The following is a 19,737-nucleotide window of genomic DNA, read 5'->3' as shown; positions in this document are numbered from 1 at the left end:
CGGGCGGGGAAGATGTGCTAGCAAAGTATAAGTTATTTGCAAACCATCCATAAAATGAAACTCCAGAGAGTTTACAAGTTTCAGGAATGCTGCGTAACTTAATTATAAGATCTCTTCTCTTCGTCTTGTTGGAGTGTCATAAAAGTTCTTTTGTCTCTGGGCTTCCTTTCTGAAGAAACATGCATTTCTGTATCTTTCTGTTGGTGGAATTGCCTGAGCTTGTTAGCAGATCCTCTGTAAGACCCAGAAGAGACAGAGCGGGAGGACTGTTCTGTCCATGGAATCGTTTCTCTACTTGCATTTCCCCAACCTTGCCAGGGCTTTGTCTCAGTTCCCTGCCACACAAAGGAAACGCTGTGTTTTTATTGGTAATTTCGGCAACATTCTAACGTGTTATAAATATCCTCCTAGAGAGAAGGGTGTCAGGGCTGCCTTGTCACTGAGACAGGCTGGGAAAGGTATTTCATTAGCCTGATAATTAGAAGTGTTGTTTCTGTTATTTTTTAACATAATGTGAAATCGTCTTCTGACTGTACCGAAGGCTCTTCCAGAATGTATCAGTAAGACTCCTTATTGGATTTCAGACGAACAAAGCTCACATTCTTTGCACTTGAGGAATAAAATCTCAGCTTCTGCTTAACTGGACATTGTGCTGAGAAACTTTGGGCTCATGGGCCTGATGGAGTCATGGCCGTTGGGATAATTATCCCGATGGATCCCCCAGGGTGCAGAAGGACAGGGCTAGCATGGAATGGGACTCCATTCACATCCAATGGTGTCACCTGGGCAGGCGTGACAGGTTATCTCATTTAAGCTAGACAGAGAGAGTCCTGTGAACACTATTCCTTACCCCCAAAAACCACTAAGGAAAGAAAAAGACAACCGAGTCTTAAAGCAATGGGAAGGCGTTGAAGGGGGTGGGGGTTGGGGGGGTGGTAGACGCTGAGAAACCTCATGTGCAAAATAAGCAGAACAAGAGCAGATGAGAAGATTCCATGTGAAAAGTGGAATTCTTTAGGAATCGCTCAGAATAAAACTGCCTTTACAGTTTCATAAAATGCATGTTAATATCTTATCTAACACCTGTATTTATAGCTTTTTGAAAGTTCACTTAGCCTTATAAATAACTGAGTAATACTGGAGACCTAATACAAGCATGAGAGAGAACGAGTTTCTTAGTAGCCTTTAAATATTCACCTTGAAGATCAAAATTTAAAGCAAACTAAAGCACTTTTAAAAATAGCCAAGAGGCATAGACAGGCATTAAAAAAAAAAAAAAATCACTTTGAGAAAACCTGTGCAGTTCTTATGAGTCGTGCAATTGTTCCCCGAATTCTGAGATCCCTGGCCAGGTGTTTGGTCGCATAAAGGAAAGCGTTGTGGCTTCACATACTCTGTCACTTTGCAGTCTCAGAAACAATGCGGCAGAGAAATGTTTATCGCCATGAGAAAACCAGAGGTTGGAAAGTATGAGTACTTCCTCAACGGTGTGGGCAGTTCCCAAGGCCATGAAATGCCAGAGTCCAAACTCAGACCAGGGCTGGGGGGCCTTAGACCAGCGTCATTGGTCCGTGACGGTGCTCCTGGGTCTCTCGCCTAGTGAGAGGAAAGGTCTTACACGTATGCGTGCCATCACACACACTGTAAAGAGCTATGCCTGTGTGCACGCCACATACACAGGGACAGTAGAGAGAGGGCATGTGTGCACACGGCACATAGCGGTACCAAGAAGCTCACACGATCCAGATACCGAACGATCTCTGTGCTGGTTGAAACGTGTAGAGCCTGTGCCTTGTGGTCTGTGGCGTGACTAGAACTAACTTCCATCATAGGCCCCAGAGTCGAACAAAGACCATCCCATGAGCAGTAGGAAAGGAAAAAGGGCCAATGAGAAAAGGCGGCTGCAATAACAGAGTGTCAATTCTTCCACGTGGCCTCTTTGTTTGTAGATCTTTTAATCAACTCCATTCCTTTTCTTTAAGAAGTTTATTTCTTTTGAGAGCACAAGTGCATGCACGTTGAGTACGGTAGGGTCAGAGAGGGGGAGAGAGAGAGCCCCGAGCAGGTTCTGCGCTGTCAGCACAGAGCCCGACACGGGGCTCGATCCCACAGACCGTGAGACCATGACCTGAGCCAAAATCAAGAGGGGGACGCTTAACCGACTGAGCCACCCAGGCGCCCCGTCAGTTCCGTTTGTTAATCAAATCAGACTGTGCCGCTGTGCCCCTCAATGGAAAGTTGCTAAATAGTAAAATTACAAAATTTTTTAATTTCTCAAATATACAAATAGAGGCAATGAGACTTTAAATTTCCTTAGCCAAGTACAAATGCTGCAGTGTGGATGGATGGACGGATGGACGGACGGACAGACAGATGGACGGAGGGTGGGTGGATGGGTGGGTGTGCAGCACCTCTGGAAGAAACATAATTGATTACATTACGGAGGGAGCCAGGCTGTGTGTTACTAACAACAGCTCTGCTTCGAAAACAGCTTTTTGCATCAGTGAAGTAGCCTAGTCTCATTGTTCCTGATGTTGAACCAAGAGACGAAGGTATTCTTTTATTGAAGCAAACATGTGGAAAATTGCTCTGGATTCCCAGAGTATAGAACGTGTCCCCTGAATGGAATAAGGTTCAGGTGTAGGGCAGATTCAGACAGGGCACTTTATTGGGGTTACCAGCGGTCTCTAGATGGTCAAAGCAAATAACGTCACGTCCATCTCAACGCGTGTGCCATGGAGAGGGGCACATTCTCTCATCCGCAGGGCTATATTCTAAACTGTCAGCAAACATTAATTCAGTCACTAGTGAAGTCTTACCACCCAGAGATGAACTCTGCCTCAGATGGATGTTTTCCACTTCAGTGCTGCAGACTCCCAATTACTGGGCCATTAATATCATTGCATCCGATTAGTGACAGTAGAATGAGCAAGAAGTTGGGGGGAGGTGCGCCCTCCCCACCATGAACTCTGTACTCCGACCCTTTGCGATCTAGACATTTCCATATCTCCACACAGATACCTTAATGATTAAGACTGTCAAAAACCCAGGAGTGGGCAGCGGATTGTGGGCTAGAAATAATTCACTCAAACACATGCGTCTCCACGGTTCAGAATGTTTGGATGAGATGATATCACAGTGTCTTGACCGGGAGTTCTCAGTTTTACAAATCCGAGTGCTTAAGTAAGGCAATGTAGGCAACCGGGAATAATGTTTTATCTTTTGAACTCTTATATCATTCTTGCCATTTTTTTTTTAACTTGAGTTTTGGTCAGTCTATTGAAATGGGTATCTGGCCACTTTTTTTTTTTTTTAAGTTTATTTTATGTATTTTGAAAGAGAGAGAGAGAGTGAGTAGGGGAGGGGCAAAGAGAGGAAGAGAGAATCCCAAACAGCTCCACACTTTCAGCATAGAGTCTGATGTGGGGCTCAAACTATCAAACCGTGAGGTCATGACCTGAGCCGAAATCAAGAGTCAGACCCTCAACCAACTGAGCCACCCAGGTGCCCCCTGGCCACCTATTTTTAAAACAATTCCTAGGGTGCTTGGGTGCCTCAGTCATTTGAGCATCCAACTCTTGATTTCGCGTAGGTCATGATCTCACAGTTTGTGAGTTCCAAGCCATGTGTCAGGCTCTGTGCTGACAGTGCAGAGCCTTCTTGGGATTCTCTCTCTCTCTCTCTTTCTCTCTCTCTCAGTGCCCTTCCCCCCTCAAATAAATCAAACTTTTAAAAAATAAATAAGACATAATTCCTTTTAGTGGGTTTTGGCCCATATTCAGGTTGACTCTCGTGTATAAAGGTAATTTTACTGTTGACTGACACATCCTTAGAATGTTAACTTTGTCTCAATTGTTGTGACAATAAGATAAATCCCCTTAAAGCATACCTAGATGAAAACTTGTTTTCTGAGATCTTACTGAAACTTTTTTTTTACCTAATGAAAGATTCCATACATAAATCATCCTAGCTTTTAGCCATAAAATCCTAGACTTAGAAAGGGGTGTTTTCTCTCCACAGAATTCTCCATTAAAAATCAAGGCACTAAGGTGTTGGAGGCAGTATTTTTAAGGGGAAACAGAGTAAACAACCCCATAATCAGTCTCATGTGGTTAGTGGGCCTTTAGTAAAAATACGGACACTTAATTTATTGCTAGGACTGTTTGATCTTTGTCAGAAAAACGTCAGTACACTGCTGGAACCCGGAGGGTATTCCTTTCACTAACATATACCCCTTATGTATGCACTCGCACACACATGCACGCACACACACGCACACTCACACATGGTCGCTGCTTCTCCTTTTCAGTCTGGTCATATGTAATCAGTGACTCTTCGGGACTGTGTTCTCAAAGGTAACTAACTGGCTCTTAGCATCTTTCATGATTGCCACTAACTTGATCTTTGTATACAGTTCTTGATGGTTAAAAGATTTTCTGAGTAAGCTGTGATAGGATTTCTTATGTTCTAGATAAGATGACTCTCAATAGGTTGACCTCCCTCAGTGTCCAAGTCTCATGCGGTATATGAGATACGAGATATGATAAATACACTGGCACCTTCATACTCAGTTTACGTAGTAACCTCTTACCTCCCCTCTTCCCCCCAAATTAATATAAAGTGGCAATATCGGTCATTAAATCTTCTAGTAAACGCACAAAGTTTACTAAACTGTTTCAAGGTTGTTAACACATTTTTAAAACCGCCTCTTTTTCCTGAGCTGTCAATAGAATATCCTATCATTGTTCATGATGAACATTTGAAACTAAGGAAATAAAATTATACTGTTTTATTCAAGAGCACCCATTTAAATTTGATACTTGGTATCTTCACTCCTATTTTAATGCTAGAATACAAGAGGGAGGGTCTAAGTTGTGACTCCCTTTTTAAATTCATTTTTCCAAATCGTTCTGTCTAGCAGAGAAACTAATTAATTGTGTTGGGTAGAAGTCACTGGGGCTAAGCCAGTTATTAATTCTTAATGCATGATTTACTGCCTTAAAATTTCAAAACACAACCACAGTGATGTGGTTTTAATTCAAGTGATTCTTCTTATCATATTGGAACAATGTTTCCTTGGGGGAGAAACACACACATCCTACCTCACTAGTAGCTTATACAGTGTTTGAACTGTGAACTGTTCCCCACACACTAAAAATCAGCTAATCAAATGCCCGTGAGAGCTGTCACATCAAGTAGAGATTAAAAAAAAAAAAAGCAACCTTTTTTGTGGATGTATATTTCACTTTGAAAATGTCTTCCTCTGTATTTTTTTTTCTTCACATTGAGGCAATTTTAAGAAGCATTTATTTATATAGCAAAGATAAGGCAAATTTGGTATTATGGGATGAAATGCCATTTGCCTTGAAATCATGCTGAATTTTCCTGAACGTTCTGGCAAGGAGAAGTAACGAAGCCCTTGGAAACTGATGATGACACATTCCTCATTTCTTACACTATAAATCCACAAAGAGAAACACGTGAAAAGAAGCTAGAAAAAGGGACGTTTTCTCCTTCCTTTTGGCATATTATACAGTTGTTTCTGTTTCAGAAGTTTTTATTAATTACAGAAAAAGGCATTTATTTTTGGCACTCACTGAACTCTATCATGTCCATGTTTAGAATCTTTCTCCTCAGTATCTGAAAGGACCCTTGTGATATCCAAGGCATCGAACTACCTTGAGATCTAGAAATTAAATCGCTGTTTTGATGCTAGACATTTTGACTTTGAATTGCTGTCAGGGTGTTAAGGACAATGCTCTAAATTTCCCGGGTTTATATGTTCACAGTCATCAATTACATTTTTATCGGGTTCCTTAGTTTTCAACCGACACATCTCACTCCAGCTTTTTTAGCCTTTAGACATTCCAAGAATTGCGAGCCCTGGTAGAAGACAGTAAGCTTGTTTGTGTGTCATGTTTATTTGAAGTTCATGGCTTTCTCTGTTTCCTACTTGATTCTGCTGCTTTGGGTTCCTCAGATTGTCAGGTGATAGGCTTCTGGTTCTTCTGAGTCTGTGTTGAGCTTAAGGAGAAAGACCCACGTGCAGGAAGACCGGCCCTAAGAAATCAGAATTACCAGGGCCAGCGTATCATGACATGCATGGAAGAGAGTCGTGCAAAGAGGATGATATTGATAGAGAATTGTCACAAAGTGCTATTTGTTTCATCATCAAGTAAGAGCAAATATGTGCAGCTTTATATACATTATAGTTTCTATTCTTATTAGGAAACTGATCTCTGTGGCTTTCCTGATCCTCTGTGCTTATTATCTGTCTCTCCTTTGGTAGACTGCTTTGATAAAGTGGATAAAAAGGTTTGCTTTTGAGTGTCCGTCCATTCCCTGCCCCATCCCAGGAAGCTACATTTGAGAATAGTTTGAAATCACCTGCATAGTACGAGTGTGTTTTTTCATCCTTTCCAGAATAGCCAAGAATTCCTTCCTAGTGATGTTACATTATCCTGCAGACTTTTTTTGTGCTGCCCTCCTTCCTGACCTCCTTGTGAATGAGACCCATATAACGGTACCAACCCAGCAGTGACTCCTCCATCTGATTAGCACAGGGTTACCGAAGTGATAGACTGAAAACCGCCCAAAGCCAGTGCCACAGAGTGGAGCCTCCCGGGGCGTGGGGCAGTGGCCATCAGATGAAGACATGTTAAAATGCACTCTTACTTCCTCTCTGTGGGCACAGTCTAGAAAACACGGCCAGAAAGATTCTTGCCCCTTTAGTCTGTTTTATTCACCGGTTCTCTTTTTTCTCCCGGGATAACCAGTGTACCATTGCCAGGGAGTAGGAGCTGCAGATATAGGTCCGTGTGCAAATTCATGGGAAGCCACAGATGTGGGGCAGTGCAGTTTTCAGATGTGAAGAACTTTTAGGCAGTGAGAACTCGGGGTACTTTTTTGCTGAGTAATGATCTCCACCCACTGGAAATCAGGCCCCAGGGGAACAATCTGGTAATTTCAGTATACTTACTACATGCAATTAGATCCCTGAAGCAGAAGCCTTTAAAAGCGGGCTATAAAATGCCCATGTATCTTTATTAAGCCCATTTTCTAACTGGATGGAGAAACTTTGCTTAGTAATTTTTAATTTTATAAAGTCTATATTTTCTCTAGACCAAGAAAAAAAAAAATGGGCACTAAAAGCTTAGGTATAACAGGGTTATTTTTTCTGTCTCCAAATGATTAAATGCAATTTCATCTATTTAGGAGTACTATAATTGTGGCAGCATTAGATAATGTTGGTAGATACAAAGAAAAGCGAAGGATAATGAGGTAGCAATTTATTTTTACCCTCTCTCTAAGTCAAAAATTCCTAATATATTCAGATCAACAATAAAAAATATTGCCAAATTGTCTCCTGAAATGGAATTAGATTTTCTCCCCAAGCATTAGCACTTTCTTGTCTTTCAGAGTGAGCCACTACTATGCCTTCAGAGGATTAATCTTGTGGCTTTATTTCAGAGCTGACTGCCATAAGGAGGTGCTATCAGGACAGGACACTTGTCAGTGTCCTTGCTCAAGGCAAGGGACAGGAGGACCTCTAGAATGAGAGCGATGCTCCCTACACTTCCTGCTGAGGAGGTCATAGGGAAGAGTGAGGGTAATTTTCATTACAGAATCAAATATAAAGTAAGTTCAAGTCACTCTAAATTATTCTATGCTTGCTAGAAAGTTAACCTTCTGAAGCTTCAGTTGGTTGCTGACATCTTCCAACCAGGCTTTCTGGGACCGCTCGGGTCATGGCTACCATACGGCAGGGCAAAACTCCTTCACAGCAAACATCCAGCTGTATTTTATAGTTCATTCCCTTTTTAAACAACCAGGTATCTGGTTGACAGAATCCAGAAATGGGATTCTGTGTTAACGTTAGTAATGAATTTTCCAATATCTTCCAGTCACCTTTGCAACTTGCAAGTTGACTTAAAGGGGAACAAAGCAAGCGTCTGGAATGCACATCACAGTGTTCTGCCTCTTGGCCCATCCTCCCCCTTCACCCCCACCGCCCCTCCCCCCCCCCCCCCCAAACCAGCATCGGCCTCTGATCTCCAAGAACCAGGCAAAGGCACAAACAAGCTCCCATTTCCCTCTGTGCAGCTCAGGGCTTGAAGGCTCTTCCTCCCTCAAGGAATTAAAAAAAAGTTTCAACTGTTAAAAATGGAGAGCAGATTCATTCTCCGGCTACACAGTTTTCCTCCTACTGTCTTATAGTCTGTGGATGCTAAATTACAGATTGCAGTTTAATTCGAATTCTTGGAGCTCTCTACATTTGGGGGTCACTTGGACAGCATTCAGGGCACACCCACAAGCACTCTGCATGGAAGCATTGGTATTCAGAAAGGGCAGTGACCTACAGATTAAAATCAAAAGAAAAAATCACCGAAATGAGGTGCAGCCCTCCTGCTTCCAAATGGACTTGGTAGAAGCAGTCAGAAGCTTTTATCTTTGAGGACACAGGTTTGAATTCTGTTCCACGGTGACTCTTCTCTACCACGTCTTGTCTTCCCCATTCTGGTATTCATTGTTTTTTCTCCTTCAGATCTGAATCTTTGACCTTATGAACTCCAGGTTCAAACAAACAAAGCTCTACCCTCCCCCCGCCCGCCTTTTCTGTGCACCACCCTTCAGATCGTATTTTTAACATATTTGTGAAGCCGTTAGTCAGAAAGAGGTCATTTCGCTGTGCATTGGGGTGCACTTTTGCATGAAAGTGCATTTACGTGCCTACAGCATAGAAAACATTGAGATTCCATTTGAATTAAGTAAACTTCTGAAGCCATTGGCTAGACCTCAGCTTTCCAGGGTTTTCTCCATGAAAACATATCTAATTTTTGAGAAAGATTAAATAGAGATGATAGCATTGTTCTGCACCTGACCTCAAACAGTGCCTGCATGTAGACAGCCACACTGTTTCATGGCTTTGGGAGGAAAGGACACTTTGAAATTTAGGCAACTGTCTGGAGGAGGGAAAAGAGAAAGCGGGTAGAGAATTGGGAAGGAAAAAAATGATTTTTTTTTATTAGATTCACAGAGACATATAAAGTTTTTAGGTATTTGTTTTAACTTCTCTGCCAAACATTTTCTCAACAATCTACAAGAGGAGACTGTCTACTTTTTACCCCCAGAATGATTATGCCCATTTTGCCCATTTTCCCAGGAGAAACTCGGCACCAGTGTCAGCGGAGGAGTGAGGTCTGATCGTAAGACTGTAAACTTTAAGGAAACACTCAGATAAGCACAGGGATATTTATACACACAAGAAGCAGCCATTGTTTTTCAAAGCAGTGAAAGTAAAAGTTGTAACTCAAGAGCGTTCTCTGTAGCCCACGTATTTCTATGTGTGCATGTAGACCTTGCTGGCCGGTCCACCATTTGGAAAACAAACAACCCATTGAAACAGTGCCTTTGGATGTATTTTTACCAGAAATTCTGTCCCTGTTTCCGTCCCTTGAAAAGTACAGTGTTAGTAGACCAGCCTTTGATAATCAAAGTAGAGAATGATTTACCGCACAGAAATGTATATGAAACACTTCTGTTCCTTGCCCCTTGAACTTTGGAAGAATGGAAACGTCTAGCACCCTCCACCTTCTTTTTCTTCTGGAACTTGACCTGCAATTTAAGTCCTCTTCCTTAGCAAAGTACCTGGCAGTCTTTTTACAACTTTAGTCACAACGCTATTCAGAGAACTCACCGTCCTAAGGAGACGCAACAGCAACGTGTTTACACACAGTGGAGCATAGGCTGTTTGTTTAAAAGTACTGACAGTGGTCAAGTGTCCTGTCCTTCCTCCTCCCTCTTGAAATGGGAAGGGAATCGAGCCGGTAAACAGGAGGCAAGTGGGTACTGGACAATCTCCCCTCATACCCCAGGGTTGCCCCAGGGCCCTGACAGAGCAGAGGGCGCGCGTGGTCCCCTCTGTCGGTCAAGCTGTGCTCCAGCAGGTAGCTGGGTTGAAGAGTCTGTCTAAGGTCGGTCTTGGTAATGATAACACACTTATTATTTCCAGTCCAGTGCAAAATGATGGAGAGAAAACTTCAGAAGTGGAAGACCTGAATCCTAACATACTTCTTCATCTCACATAAGGCGGGGAAAGAAAAGGAGGGGGTGTGGGAGTCTCCTCTTTTAGTGTTTACCGAACTTGGATGCTTGGCAAACAGGGAGCATCGAGCTAATTGTTCTCGAAGCAGGAAATCTGTAGTAGAGGAAGCAGGTGTTGTGCGATGATTACCACATTTTAAAGTTACTGTATTAACTACTTTGCTGTTTTGAGGCCGACCCTGAAATAGTAAGCTTTTTGGAAGGTCCTGTCCCTTTTATGTATGGACTGACCCTAAATCAGTTGATTCTGAAGGAAGGAGAAAGCGCTTAAGTAAACTTGAAACCAGATAGCATACGTGCAGCGGTGTTGACAGGATCCATTTTTCTTTATTTTCTTTATTTTTTATTTTTTGGCTTTCAGCATTCCATACTTTCCGAAAACTTGTGACTAAGAGTGAATTCTTATTTTTCAAATTGTTTTCAGACATTTCATGTTCATGTAAACTTGGCTTATTGATTTCCTGATTTTTCTTTATTTTTTTGTTTTGTCCATTTTATTTTTAATCAGCTACATCAAATGGGTCTTTGGAGGGCCTGGATAACCAGGAGGGAGGGGTGTGCCAGACAAGAGCCATGAAGATCCTCATGAAAGTTGGACAAGGTAAAGACCACCTGCTCCATGAAGCCACCATAATCTGGTTGAGTCCCCAACGAGTGTGGCACCAATGCCGTGAACGCCCACCTTCACGCACTCGTAGCCTAGTTTCGAAAGCACATCTTTCTCTGCACCTTGAGCCACTGACAGATTTCCTCAAGTCGGTGTAACAAACTTCTTTTATTGGAGTTTCTTCTCACAGTTAAGGTCAGCCAGGTACAACGTCCATTGCCATATGTGTGTGTACGTGTATCTCTATACACACTTTTTTTTTTTTTCTTATTAAAAGCAAAACACCTCTTTGGTTCAAAAAAATTACGCTACCCGGAGTGAAAACTTAGGTTTCTGCCATTTGGCCCATTTCTGCATCTCGAGTACAGAAGACTAGTTCACTGAGCCTTTTCCCACACAGATAACCTATTGTGCAGATTTATTCTTCTAATTAGAAATTGGTATAGTAGTCAGTCAACTTGCTCATTTAAATTGAAATGTCATCTGCAATGCTCTGCGTGCCAAATGCGAGAATCCCTATAGTTTCCACAGATGGCCTCACGATCTGAACCTCTGACATAAGTAGTACCACCGTTCCGTTTTAAAAGGAGAACTCTATTCTTGTATGTCACAGCACTTTGCATAAAGAATCTCACGTTCATTGCTGTCTGTGCCTCTTGAGATTGACACGCGGCAGTTCTTAGAGCTAGATCTCATTAGGTGTCTGGGCTGTAAGTAATCATTTGTTCCTCGTATAGATGCGAGTTCCGCTGGGTCAACCAGGCATAATGATCCGACACGACGCCCAGAACTAGAAGCCGGTACAAATGGAAGAAGTTCAACGACAAGTCCCTTTGTCAAACCAAATCCAGGTATGGCAGCGTGAGTGTGTGTGGATGCGTCCGTGGGTCCCGTGAGCAAGAGGCAGAACAGAGTCCAAGCCCTTGGATACTAGTGGGATTAACTTGTAGTTCCCCAAGTCAGTAACCTTTGCTCGCAGGTACTTGTTATTAATGGCTCGATAAGAACAGAATTGCTCCTTCCCACGGAAGTTTCCCATTCAGAAGAGTAGAATTTATCAGATGCAAGTGCCAATTATGAGCACTACTCACTCAGACCAAAGTTATTTTTATTGGAGACACTTAATCGTGCCTGTTGCAACAGTAGCGTAGAACCGATATTCACATGTATGTAATTAATGTTCTAATCCCTCGCCTAATTATGTCTGATCCACAAAGAGCCTGATTGATCCTCCTCTACATTTTAGGTGGTGGCATCTTAAAATATCGCATAATGCCGTGTTCTTCGAGTGGTTACCGTTGACATTTTTGTTTCACATTTTCAGCGTAAAATAAAATACCAGTCGGATCACTGGCTGAAGTTTAGAATACAGGATAAAGTTGGCCGCCATTGAATTTCATTTTCGTACCGGTCCTTGAGCAGATAGCTATGTATTTGTTTCCACGCTAATGACATTTCTGTACGGTAGCTGCTCCCCGACGTCAGCAGTCTCGTGTGAGGGACCAGCGTGCCTGTTGGTGGCATGTGCAGTCAGCATCTGCAGGCCACTTCCCCCACTTTACAAGCATCGTGGAGGGAAGCTGTTGTTTCTAATTTTCAATGGCAAGATGTGTCAAATTCTTGTGACACACCGATAAATGGATAATCTAATGATGCCAGGCAAGTTTTTAGTGCTTCCCATTTGGGTTGGCAGCGTGTTCAGCGTGAGTGTTTCTGCTGCCTTCCCAATATATTTTAGGTGTAAATCAAATAATACAAGCGAGTTACGAGCGGCATGTGTTCCCAGGGCCCCAGGGTCCCCTCAGCGCGCAGCAGGCAGGGCTTGTCTATAGAAAGCAGGCAGCGGGAGATGCTCGGGAAGGCCGGCGCCCAGAAGGGCAAGGGGGGCAGCGCACGGCAGTCAGCCCTGGCCCCAGAGGTGGCCGCTTCCTTTGTGTCCACCTGCTGTGGCTGGCGGCGGTTTAGGACCTGGGGCGGAAGCGTGGGAGCCTGTCCCCTCCTGTCCCCAAGGGTGGACGGATGGGGACACCTGTGGTTGAGAGCGGCCGGCGAGCCCGGGTCCCGTCCACGTCCCCTTTTGGGGCGATCGCCGCGTCCTGCCTGGTGTGCGCGGCTGGGAACCGAGGCTGGGGGGCTGCCATCCGAGCAGGGACAGCAGTAACTGGGCTGCTCCTTTCCATCCCCGGCCACAGGTTCCAGCACAGACGGCAGCAGTGCCGGGCATTCGGGGAACAACATCCTCGGTTCCGAAGTGGCCTTATTCGCAGGGATTGCTTCAGGATGCATCATCTTCATCGTCATCATCATCACGCTGGTGGTGCTCCTGCTCAAGTACCGGAGGAGACACAGGAAGCACTCGCCGCAGCACACGGCCACGCTGTCACTCAGCACGCTGGCCACCCCCAAGCGCAGCGGCAACAACAGCGGCTCGGAGCCCAGTGACATTATCATCCCGCTGAGGACTGCGGACAGTGTGTTCTGCCCCCACTACGAGAAGGTCAGCGGGGACTACGGGCACCCGGTGTACATAGTCCAGGAGATGCCTCCCCAGAGCCCGGCGAACATTTACTACAAGGTCTGAGACGCGGCGGTGCCTTCGCTTTCCCAGAGGAAGCCCACTGTCCCGCCACCGCCCTGAGGAGGGTTTGATGACCCCCCGTGTCTCGAATGGACCGGAGCACGGTGGGGGAGAGGGAGCACTCCTTCTCGGAAGAGCCCTGTTGAGTTGGACAGCTTACCTAGTCTGTAGCGCCCGGACCGCGGTGAAGACAGACGCCCACCGCCGGCCGGGAGACTGGCGTGGAAGGTGCCCGATGGGACCGCAGCGCCCGCCTCCCCCCTCCACCTCTAAGCCATGCGCCGCGGTCACCCGGGCCTGCAGGAAGCCGAGGGCGACAGAGCGGTAGCGGGCGTGGGGGGGACTGGGCGAGCCGTGAGCATCCCGGGCAGGTGTCCCCCGGGGGCCGCGGGGCCTGGAAACGCCGCCTTCTGCCTTGGGCGTCCCTCCCGAGGAGCGTCCAGACTTGTCACACAGACCTCTGGCTGGGGGAGGCTTTCAGAGGTCCTGCGCCCAGTCCTCACCGTTGCACACACCCCTGCCGACCTCCGGGGCCCCGCAGCGTGAGCCCCTCACTCCACACCCCGCATCACTGCTGGCACACTCACCTTGGGAGTCTCCTGCCCCCGCGCCACGGCAGCTGGAGCCGATGGGTCCTACACTTCTAGAAATTGTGTCTGCTACTAAGGAGCCTTCAGCTGCGGAAGACCAGAAAGACCAGGAGCTCACGGAAGGGGGCGGGCCGGGATGGGGGGTGGGGGTGGGGAGGGCTGTCTGCAAATGCAGTTCAATGCTGCTGCTGGTGTGTCGGGAGCAGAAAGTCGAGGGGGAACCCCAATTAGGTAGCACAGCACTTTGGTTGGCTGAGGTTTTAAGAGGCAAGTAGGAGACACCACGCACGCGGTGGGGTGGGGCGCCTTGGAAGGGATCCGCCGATCAAATGGCAACACGCAGGAGGAGCAGAGTCTCTCTCCACTGGGTAGGACAAAGGGGCATTGTCGTAGAGGGGCCGGCCGGGAGGGCCGCCGATGACAGATCTGGGCAGGACTGTTGTTGTACTGGCAATAAGGCGCATGGCCTCGGCGCTGTAGGAGAGTCGGTCGGCTTTGGATGATGTCTGAAGCAGACTCAGCTGCTATACTGATCACATTTTATGAAACACAGGGAAAGCATTTAGGAGAACAGCAGAGAGCCGGATCTGACCTAGAAGTTTACAAGCCAAAGGTCAAACAGGCTGTGATTCCATCATCATCCATGTTATTGAGGCATTCTCCTATGTGAAAGGTAGGTCAGATTCCCCACCACCCCCCCCCAGTGCCCTCCCCCCGCACCCCCACTTGAGCCTCACGACACTTTGGTTTATGGCGGTGCTGTCCTGTCTGGCTGCAAGGGCGGACGCGGAGGTACTGAGCGAGGCCACAGCCCGCACGCTGTGTCCAGGTGACGCATACTGCGAACTTCTTTGAGTCCTTAAAACGGAAATAAATCATGATGTCGAGGGGGGAGGAAGATGGCACATATTTATAACAGGTATATAGAACACAAGGGATAGAAACTGACAGATTTGTACTAATATATATTTTAAGATTGCACACAAATCACACCAGAAAGACGTGAAATTCACTTGTGGCAATTACGTGGTCCCAACGCTCAGTGCTTAAAAAAAGAAAAATTGGACAGCTCCATCTGGGAAAAACAACATCACTCCAAAAATAACAATAACGGGAGTAAATACAAAAATAACCCAGTCCTCTGAAGGCATCTCACGTAACCGTAGACTAGGAAATACAAGCCCTGCATACCAGGAAATGGATGTTACCGCATCGTATATTTAACAGTGGCAAGATGTTCCGGCATTTCATTTCTGTGTTGTGTATTCCCTTGCCTTATGGCTGAAGTGTTCGCTAAAATCCACCGGGTCCCCTCAGAGGGGGCTTAGGGCTGAAAGTTTAGCTCCGGCCCCCTTCCCCCACCCCCTCCCCGCCCCCTCCCTTTTGGGAAACAAAACGAGTAAACAGGAAACCTACTTTTTATGTGCTATGCAAAATAGACATCTTTAACATAGTCCCGTTACTATGGTAACACTTTGCTTTCTGAATTGGGAGAAAAAAAAAAATGTAGCAACAGCATTTTAAGGTTCTCAGACCTCCAGTGAATGCCTGCAAAAATGAGTTGTCACAGAAATTATTCCTTCTCTATTTCCTGAACCTGAAAATGATGTTGGTCCAAAGTGCGTGTGTGTGTGTGTGAGTGGGTGAGTGGTATACATGTGTACATATATGTATAATATATATCTACAATATATATTATATATATCTATATCATAGTTCTGTGGAGGGTTGCCATGGTGACCAGCCACAGTACATATGTAATTCTTTCCATCACCCCACCCTCTCCTTTACGTGCATTCGTACAAGATTTTCTTGTAAGCCATCAAAAATTACCTTTAGGATGGGGGAGAGGGGCAAGAAGGGGAAACATGGGAAATAGTCTGATTTTAATGAAATCAAATGTGTGTCTCATCAGTTGGCTACCTTTTGGTTATATATGCTAAACTGTGAAAAATCAGATGAATTTGATGAAGAGTTACCTGCAACCAATGGAAAAGTGTTCTGTGCGTCTGTTTTGTGTCTGGTGCAGAATATGACAATCTACCAACTCTCCCTTTATTTGAAGTTGGTGCCGCTTTGGAAAGTTACTGTAAATGCCTTGCTTGTATTCTCATCCCTAGTCACCTGACTTTGGAATTTGCACCATAACGTTTAACTGAAGATGCTGTAAATAGGGTTCAGATTTTACTGTATATGGATTCGGGGTGTTACAGTAGCCTTATTCACCTTTTTAATAAAAATACACATGAAAACAAGACAGAAATGGCTTTTCTTACCCAGATTGTGTACATAGAGCAATGTTGGTTTTTTATAAAGTCTAAGCAAGATGTTTTGTATAAAATCTGAATTTTGCAATGTATTTAGCTACAGCTTGTTAAACGGCAGTGTCTTTCCCCCCTTTGCACTGTAATGAGGAAAAGAAAAACGGTATAAAAGGTTGCCAAATTGCTGCATATTTGTGCCGTAATTATGTACCATGGATATTTATTTAAGATTTCGTTGTCCAATTTGTAAGTAACACAGTGTTATGCTTGAGTTATAAATATTTTTGTTCTTTCTTCATTTTATTTTAATGGCCTGTCCTAGGTTTCCAGCCTCCTTCCACATTGCAGTCAGCCCCCAGAAACGGAATCCGTGAGGTCCCATTCCACGTCTGTTTCAAACTGAATTTGTTCTTAAAAAAATAAAATATTTTTTTCCTATGGAAAAAGCGCCTTCAAAGTATTTTCCTTTCCTTCCTTTTTCTTTTCTTTTTTCTTTCTTTTTTTCGCTTATTTTAATTTGCTTTCTGCTCTGTTTCTCTATAATTAACAGTTTTCCAGAGCCTTCTGCCCGTGGGCACCTGTGTGCCCATTTTTTCCCAATCAGGACACTCGCATAACATGAATGCGAACCTTGCAGAGGGCCACGAGGGAGCCCATTGGTTTCCCCATAAAACTCGAGCTCATATTTCACAAATCATCTGATCATAAAGTTTTGTAAAGTCCTGAACAGAAAACCTCCCTAGTCTCCCTGGATCCCCCAGTCTTGAGTAGTGACCTAAGTAAGTGACCAGAGGAAAGGGAGGCAGGCAAATGGACTTTAGTTATCTCTACGCCTAATTCCAAATCTAGTTTCCACTCGAGCAAAGCAGTTTGCTGTCGAAGCCTTCATTTTTCCTCACAGCAGGATCCCGGAAGGAAGGAAGGAGTCCAATGTTCACCAGCGCTAACGTCGTACAAAGAAATCATGCTTTGTGACACCAGATTGAAGCAAGCCAGAGGCCAGTGGTGACTTTAACCGCGTTTTCAATGCTGGCCTTCCTTCGGAAGATGGCGGGGGGTTGGGGATGTCTTCCCCTGCGCTGGTGGGCTTGGGGTCTTAAGACTGATCTGCAGACTCCCCACCCTCCGGGGAGACCTTCCTCACCCAGAGGTGTGGAGGGCAGAGCAGCAGTCAGGGCAGAAGCAGCTACCCGTGACCAGAAAGTGCTCAGATTTCTGGCTGCGTTACCTCGGGCCCCTCCTTACCTTAGGAGGGGGGGTGCGTCCGGATGGGGAAGGCCCCAGCACAGAGGAGCCCGATGCTCCAGACTGTCTAGCCACAGATCACAGCCCCAGCCAAGTGAAGAATTCCAGTGTTTGAAAAGCCCCACCCTCCCCCCAAGAACGCCTCACGAAAGGCTGGTTTTAGAGGCAGCGATCTGAGCAGCATCTTCCTAGCGTACCTGTACTAAAGAAATGTTTGTGGTATAAATGCTTTCCTTCCCCCTCCTCCCCGCCCCGGGCTTCTCCAGGAGCCCACGATTTCAGGTGGCGCTGGAATAATAGTTCCATCCACTCCGTCATTTTCCTCCGTGGCGCCTACCTGCCCCTTCACGGCAAACCCAAGTTCCAGGGCACAACTTACAGCCAAGTGACTAAGCACAAAGTTCCACCCTACATACCAGTATCACTAATGAGCGGTCTGGGTAAAATGAAAGAACAACAGCCAAGTAAGTACTGCGTTTGCAACTTACATCGTGGCCTTTGCGGGATTACAGTTTAAATTACTAAACACCCCACCTCATTGTTTCCACCCTCTTTTCGAAACTGTGTGTCCCAAATTGGGCAAGCCGAACTCCACTAAGAAGTGAAATGCACCCACTTGTATTCTTTCTAACTGGCGGGAAGGACACTTACAGAAACTTCTCCCGGAGGTTGTCACAATCAGGTGCTCTTAGTTCTGTCTGAAAGGTAAGCAGGCTGCTGTAAAGTCCCTGCGCTCTCCACACCCGCCACTTTTCCATCCCACTCTTCAATTGTCAGGTTCCTTTTTGGCACAGCAGTTGCCCCTTCGAACACTGTGATAAAGGTGCCCGGTGGAAATCAGAAAAAAATCAAACTATCAGTCGCCAGGTAACTGCTGTGCACCTTGCTGTCAGTCTCTGATCCTAACCCAGAGAAGAATCAGTGGAAGTTAAAAAACAGCCCAGAGAAGTAAAAGTCATTTCTCTAAAGTGTGTAATAAAAGGATGATCACCCTACTCTTTCCTTGGGTAGCAAATGTGTCTTCAGATGGCTCAAAAGGAAACATAATTGCTGCTGTTGTGCAAAGGACATTAACCTGTGTATTCCGCTGGTTTTGGTTTCCAGTTGGTTTCAGATAATGTTTGTGGTATTTATGCTCTAGATGTACTTGAAGGCGATTTTTTTTTATGTTTGAGAGAGAGACGGAGCGTGAGTGGGGGAGGGGAGAGAAAGAGGGAGACACAGAATCTGAAGCAGCCTCCAGGCTCTGAGCTGTCAGCACAGAGCCCAACGCGGGGCTCGAACCCACAGACCGCGAGGTCATGACCTGAACCGAATTTGGATGCTTAACCGATTGAGCCACCTAGGCGCCCCTTGAAGGCAAATTTTCAGCATTGTAATGGCAGAGTCTTGCCTATCCTACTGATTTTTCTAGGTAGAGAAGTATTCATCAGTGATGGGGAGGATATTGAAATACTGTATTTATTTGTAATAAAACATAGCATACCAGGAGGAGGAATCAAGTTTTGAGTGATTAAACCGCACCCCAGAAGCAAAGGATGCGTGCTTCATTATGCTGTGATACATTAACAAAATCTCTTCAAAACAATTCTTGACATTAATTACATTTTAAAAAACAGCCAACACCCTCATGAGAAGAATGCCCATCTATAGACGTACACAGTATGAGGGAAATAATAATACCAACACAGTTTATGAGCAATCATCATAGATGGTCGATACATGCATTAAATGCGGGAAAGGGGAGACCTCGCTTGCGGCTGTGTTTCTGCCACTGATGCTTCCTCGGTCTTCCAGAGCGTCCCAACACGTTCTGTGCGCAGCCGCCTCACCTGCAAAGGGAGAGGGTGGGACTCCCACGCACTGAAGGTCACTTGTAACTTTTGCACGATTTGCAGTAAAGCCGCCCGCCTTTCAGCTGAACAAAAGTGCCTTGATGTAAACTGCTCCTTCTCCCGGCATCCCTGGGGCAAAGCTCTGAAGAACTACGGGGGTTCACAGTCGCACCCCACCCACTTTGGGCTGCCCTTGACCATCCTCCCACCCCCTCCAACAGGATCCCACACGGGGCTCAGGGCCCTGCTGTCCCCTGCCCCTTCCTGGCGAGGAAGGAAAATTCAAATAGAGACACTAACTGGCAGTGGATGCACGCTGGTAAACACTGGGCGCTATGCTCCTGGGTTTGCAGCCTTTTATTCATAATTGTTAACTAGATCTCATTTTCTTCATTTACACACGTTTTCAGGTCACTGCAAGCAGGCCCCCCCAGCTTCTATTTAAATACTTCGTGGGAGGGGCGCCTGGGCGGCTCAGTCGGTTGAGCGTCCACTCTTGATTTCCGCTCCGGTC

The 19,737-nt window shown here is 45.6% G+C and overlaps 1 protein-coding gene across 1 annotated transcript in view; it reads left to right on the top strand.

Annotated features, from left to right (window-relative positions):
• EFNB2 (ephrin B2) overlaps window positions 1-16,589 on the top strand; it is a 45,105-nt gene extending 28,516 nt beyond the window's left edge. Inside the window, exons 3-6 of the mRNA XM_042930124.1 lie at window positions 10,613-10,705; window positions 11,449-11,562; window positions 12,904-13,517; window positions 14,433-16,589. Of these exons, the coding sequence (XP_042786058.1) occupies window positions 10,613-10,705; window positions 11,449-11,562; window positions 12,904-13,292 (596 nt within the window). The 3' untranslated portion in view covers window positions 13,293-13,517; window positions 14,433-16,589. The remainder of the gene's footprint in view (window positions 1-10,612; window positions 10,706-11,448; window positions 11,563-12,903; window positions 13,518-14,432) is intronic.
• The last annotated feature ends 3,148 nt before the right edge of the window (window positions 16,590-19,737 follow it).

This window comes from Panthera leo, chromosome A1 (assembly GCF_018350215.1).
Source record: "Panthera leo isolate Ple1 chromosome A1, P.leo_Ple1_pat1.1, whole genome shotgun sequence".
Classification (NCBI taxonomy): Eukaryota; Metazoa; Chordata; class Mammalia; order Carnivora; family Felidae; genus Panthera; species Panthera leo.
Note: the sequence above shows the minus strand (reverse complement) of the source record. Positions and strands in the feature narration are given on the sequence as shown.